At 39.2% G+C, this 12,434-nt stretch overlaps 1 protein-coding gene across 1 annotated transcript; it reads right to left on the bottom strand.

The window, feature by feature from the left end:
• Positions 1 to 1,492: 1,492 nt before the first annotated feature.
• hrasb (HRas proto-oncogene, GTPase b) lies at positions 1,493 to 10,766 on the bottom strand. Its single transcript, XM_049471003.1, has 5 exons — positions 10,551 to 10,766; positions 5,273 to 5,406; positions 3,858 to 4,036; positions 2,529 to 2,688; positions 1,493 to 1,637 (listed from the first exon to the last, which is right to left on the bottom strand). Exons 2-5 carry the CDS (start codon positions 5,381 to 5,383, stop codon positions 1,518 to 1,520), a joined length of 570 nt encoding a protein of 189 aa, XP_049326960.1. The 5' UTR covers positions 5,384 to 5,406; positions 10,551 to 10,766; the 3' UTR covers positions 1,493 to 1,517.
• Between the last annotated feature and the right edge of the window lie 1,668 nt (positions 10,767 to 12,434).

The raw sequence follows: 12,434 nt of genomic DNA, 5'->3' as shown, positions 1-12,434 counted from the left end.
GTAGTTTATAGAATAAAACAACAATGTTCATTTTACTCAAACATAAACCTATAAATAGCAAAATCAGAGAAACTGATTCAGAAACTGAAGCGATCTCTTCATTTTTTACAGAGCTGTATATATATATACATATATACACATGTGAGGTTATGCAGTCAGCTATATTAGTTTTTTGTTTCCAGTTGAGACTAGATAGTGTGTTATTAGTACAGATAATATATATATATTTATATTTTAGTGTGACAGTCTGTAGAACAGTCCGCAGGGAGTCCAGTGTTTGAGGTAAAGTTCTTTTCCTCCGGTTCTGGAAAAGTCCGCACAGGATCTGAGATGTTCTTCAGCGGGCGGCGCGAGCCGAACCCACGAGTGCCGACGTTAAGAGCTTCCCTTCACACAGTCCGAGCCCAACTCCTAACATCGGCTGAGGCATCGAACGCAGTTCTGGAGCAGAACAACTGCTCCTAAAATCAGTTCCAGCAGCAGCAGCGCAGTACCTGCAGATCAGAGAGAGAATAAACCAATACTGTTACAACTAACGGAGACGATAAGATTTCGGCTCTTGCTCATGAATATTCATACATGCAAAAAAGTCCCCTCTGATTGGCTAACAGCACTGCGACACCAGGAGGCAGCGAGACGAACAACAGTTAGAAACGTTTTAAAGTAAAGACATTTTTACACTAATAACAGTCTTTACAATGTCATATGTTACTTTACAACATGTATAATAATGCCCTGCTAAGTGCAGTTCAGCCACTGACCTAGTCTTAGAGTCTCTGCAAAACACCAAATCCACCGGAGATCCTATTTAAACCTATAGTTACACACAGAGGTGGGTAGAGTCCAGGTCCAGAAAGTAAAAATCCAGGCAGTTGGAACAAAACCCCTGAGTGGATTTTTACTTTTAACTAGTGTAAACAGAACTGTTCTAAACATTTAAACACCTACCTATTTCAATTGTACTTGGCTGGTGGTGTTTTTCCTCCATAGACTAATTCTAACCATTTGTTTCTTAGCTCTGAATTACTGGGTAAAGTATATAAACACTGATGTGTTATTCGCACAAATAACACAGGAATGAACTGCATGCTGTTCCTAGCGCTGTTAGTTATCTCCTATCTGACGAGACGGTGTCGCCGCTCGGCTTCAGCTCTGCCTGTGGGCGGTCCCGAGCCGAGGTGGGCGGGGCCATGAATACTAATTGACGGGTTGATGTAGACACGGTGCTTTTCCTGATTGACTCGTTTTTCTGAATATTTTCTTTTACTAGCTGCTGCAGAACAATGAGGAAGAGGAAGAGGAAGAGTTTCATCATGTGCAGCATCATAAACAACTCAGAGAAACCCACTGTATTTCACAAACAACAAGAAGAAGAGGATTTTAGAGGAAGGAGAATTTTAACTCAACCAGATTTTGGTTATTTGTTCTGGACCCTGGTTTGCAGCTTAAGCTGGATCTTTTATCACAGAAGTTTTAATTCTATTAAAGCTGTATTAAAGCTGGGAGGACTTGCCTAGTCAGGACACCACACAGCGACAGTTCATGCAGTCCTGTCCGTTATCGTCCGGCGGGTTCAGCTTCCTCAGTTTGTGCTGCCTGATTTCACGCACCAGCGTGTAGAACGCATCCTCCACTCCCTGCACACAATAAACAGCCCTTATTACCGATCTGCAGCTCAGCAACAAGCTAAAGACACGAGGGAAAAGTGAAGGAATGGTAATAGTGCATAACTCCGGAAGGTATCAGGTGCCATAATGGCAAAAGTATGACTTAAAAATACCTGTAACCTGTAACATTAGCCCTCTGCTCACACAGTCATCTATAGCAGCTCAACTCAGAAAGAGGTGTTAGTCGCTAATGCTAATGCTGCTGCACCCAGCCTTAGTGGAAATCTGGAAATCTAATCTTACTTTAAGTGAGATTTACAGATTCCAGCACTCATTTGACTTTAAAACTTGGAAACTTAGCTTAGCTAAACAAAAATATATGAAGATATCAGACTTAAAAAGAGGTACACCAACAACTTTAACACGGCTTCCTTTATAAAACTAAATATTTCGAAAAAGTTTCATAAACATTTTAAATGAATATTTCTTAAAAAAGCTTTATTGCACAAGTAAGACAAGTTTAATATCAGTTTAAAATATGTTATTAATGAAGCCATTAACGGCATTACAGTATTTAAGCAGCTGTTTATAAGTTTATCACAATTCTCTTGGTTCTCCACGTAACAAATACATTCAGTTCAGTGTGCATTAATATTATATATATATATATATATATATATATATATTTATATCTTTCAACCTACAGTATTCATATATTCAAAAGGGCTATAGTTATTTATCCTGAAAGTGAAAGCAGCAGCAGAAGCTCTACAACTTCTATTCTCATGTTTCTCCAGGCAGAACAGCTCTAGCTTAACATTTTCCCCTTCAGTGTACCGTATGAACCAGTATACCACCCAGCACTATTTATTGCATACTATTATATGCAAAACATATTTCCACTTCAGCAGTATTGCTGACCTGTCTGGTCTTGGCGGACGTCTCGATGTAAGGGATGCCGTAGCTGCGAGCCAGTTCCTGGGCTTGCCTGGTGTCGACCGTACGCGCCGGGAGATCACATTTATTACCCACGAGCACCATGGGCACATCATCAGAGTCCTTCACTCTCTTAATCTGTTCCCTGTCAATCCAAACATAAAACAGGGATTTTAAAAGTCCAATTTAATGCTTTTTAAGACCTTGATAAATACAATTCAAGGCTAGCTCTCCACTAACTCTACTTTTCTCCCCGGTATCGAAGCTAACTTACTGCTAACGTTAGTATGTTAGCTAGCTCTTTTTTCTTATGTTAACTCGCTAACTTTAGTTCTCTCCAAGTTAGCGTTAGCTAGCTCTCTGCTAATGTTAGCCAGCTCTAAGCTAACCTTATTTCTCTCCCCAGTAATGTTAGCTAGCTCTCTGCTAATGTTAGCCAACTCTAAGCTAACCTTATTTCTCTCCCCAGTAATGTTAGCTAGCTCTCTGCTAATGTTAGCCAGCTCTAAGCTAACCTTATTTCTCGCCTCAGTAATGTTAGCTAGCTCGTCGATGATGTTAGCTAGCTCTATGCTAACCTTAGTTCTCTTCCCAATAATGTTAGCTAGCTCTATGCTAACCTTCGTTCTTTTTCCAGTAACTTTAGCTAGCTCTACGCTAACCTTAGTTCTCTCCCCAGTAATGTTAGCTAGCTCGTCGATGATGTTAGCTAGCTCTATGCTAACCTTAGTTCTCTCCCCAATAATGTTAGCTAGCTCTATGCTAACCTTCGTTCTTTTCCCAGTAACTTTAGCTAACTCTATGCTAACCTTAGTTCTCTCCCCAGTAACGTTAGCTAGCTCAATGCTAATGTCAGCTAGCTCTACGCTAACCTTAGTTCGCTCCCCAGTTACAGGCCGCTAATGTTAGCTAGCTTAATGCTATCCTTGATTTTCTCCCTAGTAACATTAACTAACTCACTGCTAATGTTAGCTAGCTCTAAGCTGATGTTAGCTAGCTTTACACTAACCTTAGTTCTCTCCTCAGTAACGTTAGCTAGCTCTACGCTATCCTTAGATTTCTCCCCAGTAATGTTAGCTAGCTCACTGCTAATGTGCTAGCTCACTGCTAACCTTAGTTCTCGCCCCTGCAAATGTAATACCAACAGCAAATTTACAGTAAATTTAAGACAATTTAAGACCTTAATTATCAAGATTTTAATTTAATACATTTTAATACTTTTTTAAGGACCCGCGGGGACCCTGTAAAACTTCTCACACCTGAAACAGAGAAACTCACAGAGAACAGCGGAGACTCCGTGAGGAGCACACTGACCTGTACTGGTGAATATCTTCAAAGGACTTGGTGTTGTTAATAGCGAAAACACAGAGGAATCCCTCTCCTGTCCTCATATACTGATCCCTCATAGCGCTGTACTCCTCCTGACCCGCCGTGTCCAGAATATCCAACAAACACGTCTCTCCATCGATCACCACCTGCTTCCTGTACGAGTCCTGAGCACAGGAGCATTAAAACACAGTATAAAGTGAGGACTGTGCTGACTTATGTCTATGTTACCTTCTGACTCTCTGCTCTTACACTGTATTTACACTAGGGGTGAAACGATTACTCATGTAATTTGAGTTACTCGATTTAAAAAATTTATCGATTAATCTTCTGTGCCTCAAGAAACCGTTTAATAAATTTTAAAACGCAGAGCACGGAATTTAGCGGGGACTGTTAATGTGAAACAGCGCTTAGCGTTACGTCACCCACAAACAGGAAGCAGGAAGTGGAAGAGGCGGAGGTTTTTGAAGCGGGGAGCAGATATATATAACTTGTAATAAATCAATGAGATTAACATTAATGTACCTTTATAACAGAACGACAGCGCTGTGGAGAGCGCTGATTATTATTAATACTGTATAATGTGTGTGTGTGGTTAGTTTATTACAACAGAGACACGTTCTAGACTTAATTCAGTATTTTTATCAGTAAACTCAGAGCTGTGGAGTTAATAAATAAATACATGATAAAGTTGGCTGAGCTAAAGTTACTCTGGCTGGAAAATACACGACCATGAACTTACTGTATTATCTAAGATGCGCAACATAAAGCCAGTGTTTCTGCCTTTATTATTGATTAATGCCCAATATTTAATACTTACAAGAAATCCTAAGTGGAAATAATTTAACATAATTTATTAAATTATTAATTATTAAATTACTACTTGTGCTATTTATGTCTATGTTGTGTATTTATTTCTATTTGTGTTTGCAATGTGGAAATGTATGTTGTGAATTTAAAAATTAAACCGATTGGTCGTTCATTATTAAGTAAAATTTCTTATTTTATGAAATCTCTTATTTTATGTTTTATCCGATTACTAGATTAATCGATAACTTCAGCCCTAATGCAAATTAATCTGTTCAATACTATATATCTATCCAATCAGAGAGCAGGTGTCTGCCTGATACATGATAAGTGTGACGGTTCTAGTGACATAATTAAAATGTAAATACACAACAGAGCACTGTGTACCACATAGAATCGTTTTAATGCAGTAAGCATTGCCAGAATTCATACATAAGGCACTAGGGGTGAGCGATATGGCTCTAAAATAATATCACAATATTTCATGGTATTTTGCACTGTAAAACTTTGGGAAACTGAGGTGCACAGCTTTGGACAGGCTGCCGCTGCTTAAAAGCACGTGTTCAGACATGTGGAGGCCACGCGGAGAGCCTTACCTCAATGGTAGGGTCGTACTCGTCAACGAAGTGGTTTTGGATCAGCTGAATGGTCAGTGCGCTTTTACCCACACCTCCAGCTCCAACCACCACCAACTTATACTCCGTCATCCTCACAGCCCCACCACACAACACTGAAACAAAACAGCAATGTTATTTTATTTACTATTCTGTTTATTGTTGATGTAAAAGTTGGGTTTGTGCTGCTGTGTGTTCATGTGTGTGTAATAAGTGGGGGTGTACGCTCGGCTCGGCACGGCGCCCGTGTTACCGAGATAGCGATGAACGTCTGACTGTTGGCGTCTGTCTAGGTTGTATTCAGTCAGTGGAGCTCCTGTGTTTTCTGTTACCAAGATAAACAAGATAAAACTCCAGAAATGTACCTGAACACACCTCATTTCCAGAACACCACGCCCATCAGTGTAGATATATTCAGAAGATCTGCTGCTGTTTAAACCAGACAGGAGGAAGGAGTGAAAATAGGCTGTTCGTGGGGTGTAAGATAGCGATGAGCAATATTACAGCTTCTCATCGTTCAAAAAAACAACTATTCAGATAAATCTCTCCATCCAGATAGAGTGAATCTGATTGTGATTGGATGTAGAGAAGTATAAACATATATCATTCTGACTCCCTATTGGTTTAAACAGGGAACAGTCTTGTGCAAAATCCCAAATTATATTAACAACATTAACATTTTAATATTTTAACATTATAGCTTTTAGAATAGGTATTTTGGGGATTTTGTTTTCTTAATGGCTTTATTTTTTTCTCCTTACTTTACTTTTATACTTTAAGTAGTTTTGAATCCAGTACTTTTTAAAAACACTTTTACTTAAAGAGCAAAATTGAGTTGATTCTTCTTTTTTTTTTAAACTCTCGTATCTATACTCTATTCTACCTACAGAGTAATGAATGGAGATACTCTTCCTCTAGTTATGTAATAATCCCACTTCTATCACAGGAAGTGATGTCAGAATGAGCATATGCTTTACTGATTGAACTGTTCCTGAACAGTGCAGCGTAGCAACCGTCACCGTGCCTTTTGTTGCCATGACGAATGGGGCAACCTTTAGTGGGGTGACGTGCGAGGAGCGGAATAAAGGAAGCTATTTTGGCGAGGGGTGAATCTCTCCCGCTGGCACCGCCCGGGCATCCCCCGCCAAACCCTGCCAGCGCTGCCAACCTGTGCCAGTCCTGCAGAAACTACCAGCCTCAGCACCAAAACACTGATTACAGGAACCATTCAGACACTGTATCTACAGCAGGACAACACCTGAATATATTTGTTTTACTATAAACTGTAATTTCATATACTTATAAATATATAAAATACTAGAGAATCAGACTTAAATAAAAAGTAAAAGTACTCTATCAAAAAAGTTTTTAAAGAAGAGTTCTTTAAAGGAGTTTTGATTATTATAGGTGTATTAAACACCTTCTTCATTACTAATAAATGCACTGGGCATCGGCTGCTAAAGCTATGTGGAGTCTATGTATATATATATCTATGTTATTATCAGTACAGTGATGGCGGCACTCGGAGCTGAAGCTAGTAGTGTTATAGGATGTAAACAGTGGTGTTTAATAATCTTCTTCTGCACTTTTTAAGTTATTAATGCCTCGTTTTAAATGTCAGGACTCTCCGGATTCTAGCAAGGAGGTGTGGAGCTACTTTGAGCTGGATAACAGTGTAAAAAGCGATTTATTAGGGATAAAGTGTGCCCCGATGCGGCCGTTGCAAAGAGTTATGGGCAAAAAAGCACAAAATTACTGGATCTCTGAAAGCTGCAGGAGAGCGGAGGAGGGCTATTCAACAAAAGTAAGTACTTTTTAGCCTGTTTTACTACAACACAAGTACATTTTACACCGAATTTCTTCTTTAAGTAGTTCTTTAAGTACTAAAGTATTCAACATTTTTCGTACTTAAGAATTGCATTGTAGAGTAAAAGTACAGTACTGTGTTATAAGAGTATTTATTACAGAAAGCAGTGTAAAGTTAGTAGAGATAAAGGCAGAACGGGAGGAGCGAGATCTTCTAATAAGATTAGATTTATCTCTTGATTCACTCAGTTCTGATCAGCTTTATCAAACCCGGTGCAGAACATCTACCACTCTGACTTTAATGATAATGTGGGTTTTAGAACGGTTCTTTAATCAATATTTCCTTATACTCTTGATGCACAGATGCACAACAACATTCTTCTATGATTTTTTTTAAAGAATATTAAGGATAAAATCATTAGTGTCTAAATAACACTGAACACAGATTTCCAATATTGTGGTATATTGAAGGAAATACTGTAGTAAAGATACACTAAAACCTATATAAGTAGAGTAAAGAATTATACTTCCTTTGTTACTCTCCGCTTAAACAGAAGAAAGACTAATATATAATACAGGTATAATAAATATAAAGAGCTTCAGTCAGTGAGGTTCTCCTGCTGGACTGATTCAGCCTATAGAGCAGCCGTGGCTCCGGGCTGCAGTGCATGACATCACTATTATTGATCTGCTGGACCAACGTAAACAACCCGGAGCAGCTCAGCTCACTGCAGCCCAGCGAGTTTCACCTACAGCATGCACTGACTTACTCCAACACCAACCAAACACCGACCAAACACCGACCAAACACTGACCAAACACCGACCAAACACTGACCAACTCAGCTCACTGCAGCCCAGCGAGTTTCACCTACAGCATGCACTGACTTACTCTATAACCGACCAAACACCAACCAAACACCGGCCAAACACTGACCAAACACTGACCAACTCAGCTCACTGCAGCCCAGCGAGTTTCACCTACAGCATGCACTGACTTACTCCAACACCAACCAAACACTGACCAAACACTGGCTAAACACTGACCAAACACTGGCCAAACACTGACCGAACACTGTCCAAAAATCGACCAAACACCGGACCAGCTCAGCTCACTGCAGCCCAGCGAGTTTCATCTACAGCATGCACTGACTTACTCCAACACCAACCAAACACTGGCCAAACATGGTCCAAACACTGACCAAACACGGACCAAACACCGACCAAACACTGACCAGCTTAGCTCACTGCAGCCCAGCGAGTTTCACCTACAGCATGCACTGACTTACTCCAACACCAACCAAACACTGACCAAACACTGGCCAAACACCAACCAAACACTGTCCAAACACTGACCAAACACTGACCAAACACTGGCTAAACACTGACCAAACACTGACCAAACACTGGCCAAACAATGTCCAAAAATCGACCAAACACCGGACCAGCTCAGCTCACTGCAGCCCAGCGAGTTTCACCTACAGCATGCACTGACTTACTCCAACACCAACCAAACACTGGCCAAACATTGTCCAAACACTGACCAAACACCGACCAAACACTGACCAGCTTAGATCACTGCAGCCCAGCGAGTTTCACCTACAGCATGCACTGACTTACTCCAACACCAACCAAACACTGACCAAACACTGGCCAAACACCAACCAAACACTGTCCAAACACTGACCAAACACCGGACCAGCTCAGCTCACTGCAGCCCAGTGGCACTGAGAGTTTCAGCACTGACTTACTCCAACACTGACCAAACACTGACCAAACACTAGCTAAACACTGACCGAACACTGGCTAAACACTGACCAAACACTGGCCAAACACTGACCGAACACTGTCCAAACATTGACCAAACACCGGACCAGCTCAGCTCACTGCAGCCCAGCGAGTTTCACCAACAGCATGCACTGACTTACTCTAACACCGACCAAACACCACACAAACACTAACCAAACACTGACCAACAACGGACAAACACTGTCCGAACACTGGCTAAAGACTGTCCAAACACTCGACCAAACAGTGACTAAACACTGGACCAGCTCATCCCACTGCAGCTGAGCGGCACAGAGAGTTTCACTACAGCATGCACTGACTTACTCTACCACTGACTAAACACTGACTTTCTCTACCACTGACTAAACACTGACTTTCTCTACCACTGACTAAACACTGACTTTCTCTACCACTGACTAAACACTGACTTACTCTACCACTGACTAAACACTGACTTTCTCTACCACTGACTAAACACTGACTTACTCTACCACTGACTAAACACTGACTTTCTCTACCACTGACTAAACACTGACTTTCTCTACCACTGACTAAACACTGACTTTCTCTACCACTGACTAAACACTGACTTTCTCTACCACTGACTAAACACTGACTTTCTCTACCACTGACTAAACACTGACTTTCTCTACCACTGACTAAACACTGACTTTCTCTGACGCTGACCAAACACCAACCGAACACTGTCCAAACACTTACCATACACTCAACAATATAGACCAAACACTAATCCTGACAAACACTAACCGAACACTGATGTTCTCACACACTCACCAAACACTGAGCAAACACTCACCAAACACTGGCTAACAAGTGGCTTTCTCTAACACTGACCAAACACTGGCCAAACACCGACCCAAGGCCATCCAAACACTTTCTCTAACACTGACCAAACACCGACTTTCTAACACTGACCAAACATTATCCAAATACTGTCCAAACCTGGACTTTCTCTAAAGCTGACCAAACACTGATCACAGCCAGCAGTACAGTTTAAATGAAAGTGAATGTGCAGAATGAAAATACTGCATGCTGCTGTATGAGACTCTGAATATGGAATATAATGCTATAACGTTATATAAACTGTGCTAGTAGAACTTTTTTATAGAACTGGTACCAATACATTTAAAAAAGATTTAAAAACTGGCAAACACAGAAACACTGGAAAACAGTTAGGTAGTAGGTGGTTGTAGGCTTCTTGTAAGATTAGATATCTAGTTAAATTAACAATTAGTGCAGTAAAAGCTGAAATTTGGTTATGTTTTTTAAGCTTATAATAAAAAAAGACCAAACAACTAGCTAACAAGAACAGAGCTATTATAGTTAACGTGCTGCTGTTGTCCTACAGTTATTTAACCTAAATGCTTACCAGTTAAAATGAATATAAAATGATGTGCACACATTTACACTAGCTAACAGATACATTAATGGTTCAGCTGGTTTAGCTATCAATTTGTAGTTAAATTGAATTGAGAAAACGGCTCTAAATGGACAATTTCTGCAGTCCAAGCTGAGATATGGATAAATATTTTAGTTTAGAGGTTATACGTGCAGAAAAACATTAAATGCACGCTTAAAAAAGGAACATATCTAGTTTATATCCTATAAAATATCACATTTAATCAAAGTATATGAGGACTACTCACCAAATACAATGGCTGTCTGTTTTCCTCCTCGAGGACAGTAAATATGATGCTATATCAGCTGTAACCCGGTTTAAAAGCGTGCTAATAGCGTGTCAACATTTTCCTCGCCGTCTCCAATCACGACCAGCCCCGAAAATTCGGATTTTTCATGACTTATACCGGATTGGAACCGACTTGCTAGCTCAGTCTCGCTCTCTCCGGCTCCAGGCTCCCAACTCGAGTGCGTTTTAATTTCCCACCCGTTTCCAGGAAAGTCCCGCCCCACCTGCGCTCGGATTGGCCAGCAGTTCATATACAAACACTTCACCGATTGGCGCCCGGAATTTGAGTTCGAACTCGCAGACAATCCGACCGCGGGAGGGCGGGACTTCGGTGTGACGCAAGCACGCAGAGGCGCTGCTGCAGCCCACACCCAAATCTTACAACTTCAGCAGCATATTTACCCCAAAACAGCCTTATTTACTGATTTATTCACTTTATTCACCTTATTCTCCATCATATAAACCTTATAATACAATAAACTACATCAATACAGCACATTTACACCCAAAAACAGCATTATTTACTGATTTGTTCACTTTATTCACCTTATTCTCCATCATATAAACCCTTAATACAATAAACTACATCAATACAGCACATTTATCCCAAAAACAGGCTTATTTACTGCTTTATTCACTTTATTTATCTTATTCTCCATCATATAAACCTTATAATACAATAAATTACATCAATACAGCACATTTACACCCAAACACAGCATTATTTACTGATTTATTCACTTTATTCACCTTATTCTCCATCATATAAACCCTTAATATAATAAACTACATCAATACAGCACATTTACACCCAAATACAGCTTTATTTACTGATTTATTCACTTAATTTACCTTATTCTCCATCATATAAACCTTATAATACAATAAACTACATCAATACAGCACATTTACACCCAAACACAGCCTTATTTACTGATTTATTCACTTTATTAACCTTATTCTCCATCATATAAACCCTTAATATAATAAACTACATCAATACAGCACATTTACACCCAAATACAGCATTATTTACTGATTTATTCACTTTATTTATCTTATTCTCCATCATATAAACCTTATAATACAATAAATTACATCAATACAGCACATTTACACCCAAATACAGCCTTATTTACTGATTTATTCACTTTATTTACCATTCAAATGAACCCTTATTACAATAAACTATGCTTCATATTCCCATAGTTTCACTCACTTTAAATAACGTGGCTTATACAGTAACTCACGTTATACAATATACTGTCATAAAATAAGTAGTAAATTAGATTGCTGTTTATTATTATGTGCAATATCTCTGCTTATTTAATATTTATATGTTATTTATTTACTGTTAACTCATGTGTAATATCCCTGGTCATCTTATCTTATCTAATATCTAACATATAATGCATATAATGAATAAATGAATAATAAATAAACCTAAAAAAATAAATAATTAGCTAGGTTGCTTATTTCAAACTTGTATTTGATTTAATATTGATTTAATATAGTAATCCAGTTTTACTGTATGTTTTACAGTCGTCCAGTAGAGAGCAGCAGTATGCAGGTTATAGAGAGTTAATTATGGGTTATGGGCTCATTTTATTCAGTATTTATCATTTAAACAGTATTTTGTAGGAGACACTAACACAGATCAGATAATGTTATTTTCAGAAAGTCATAGACTTATCAAATATGTCTTTATGTGAGATGTAAATATAAACAGAATTTAAATATCTGTGAGAATTCGACCAAGTTTTATTAAAAAAGACCTTTAAAGGAGCGCCTTTTATTTTTTTGGGGGGTGTTTTTAACAATGGATTTCACACAGATGCTTAAT

The sequence above is a fragment of the Astyanax mexicanus genome, chromosome 23 (genome assembly GCF_023375975.1).
Source record: "Astyanax mexicanus isolate ESR-SI-001 chromosome 23, AstMex3_surface, whole genome shotgun sequence".
NCBI lineage: Eukaryota > Metazoa > Chordata > Actinopteri > Characiformes > Acestrorhamphidae > Astyanax > Astyanax mexicanus.
This window is presented reverse-complemented; position numbering and strand designations above follow the sequence as displayed.

Coding starts and splice junctions, on each gene's coding strand:
- hrasb (XM_049471003.1), bottom strand. CDS start 5,383: ATGACGGAGTATAAGTTGGTGGTGGTTGGAGCTGGAGGTGTGGGTAAA. Junction 4,037..5,272: donor AGTACGACCCTACCATTGAG/GTAAGGCTCTCC, acceptor TCCTGTGCTCAG/GACTCGTACAGGAAGCAGGT. Junction 1,638..2,528: donor CGTCCGCCAAGACCAGACAG/GTCAGCAATACT, acceptor TATTGTGTGCAG/GGAGTGGAGGATGCGTTCTA.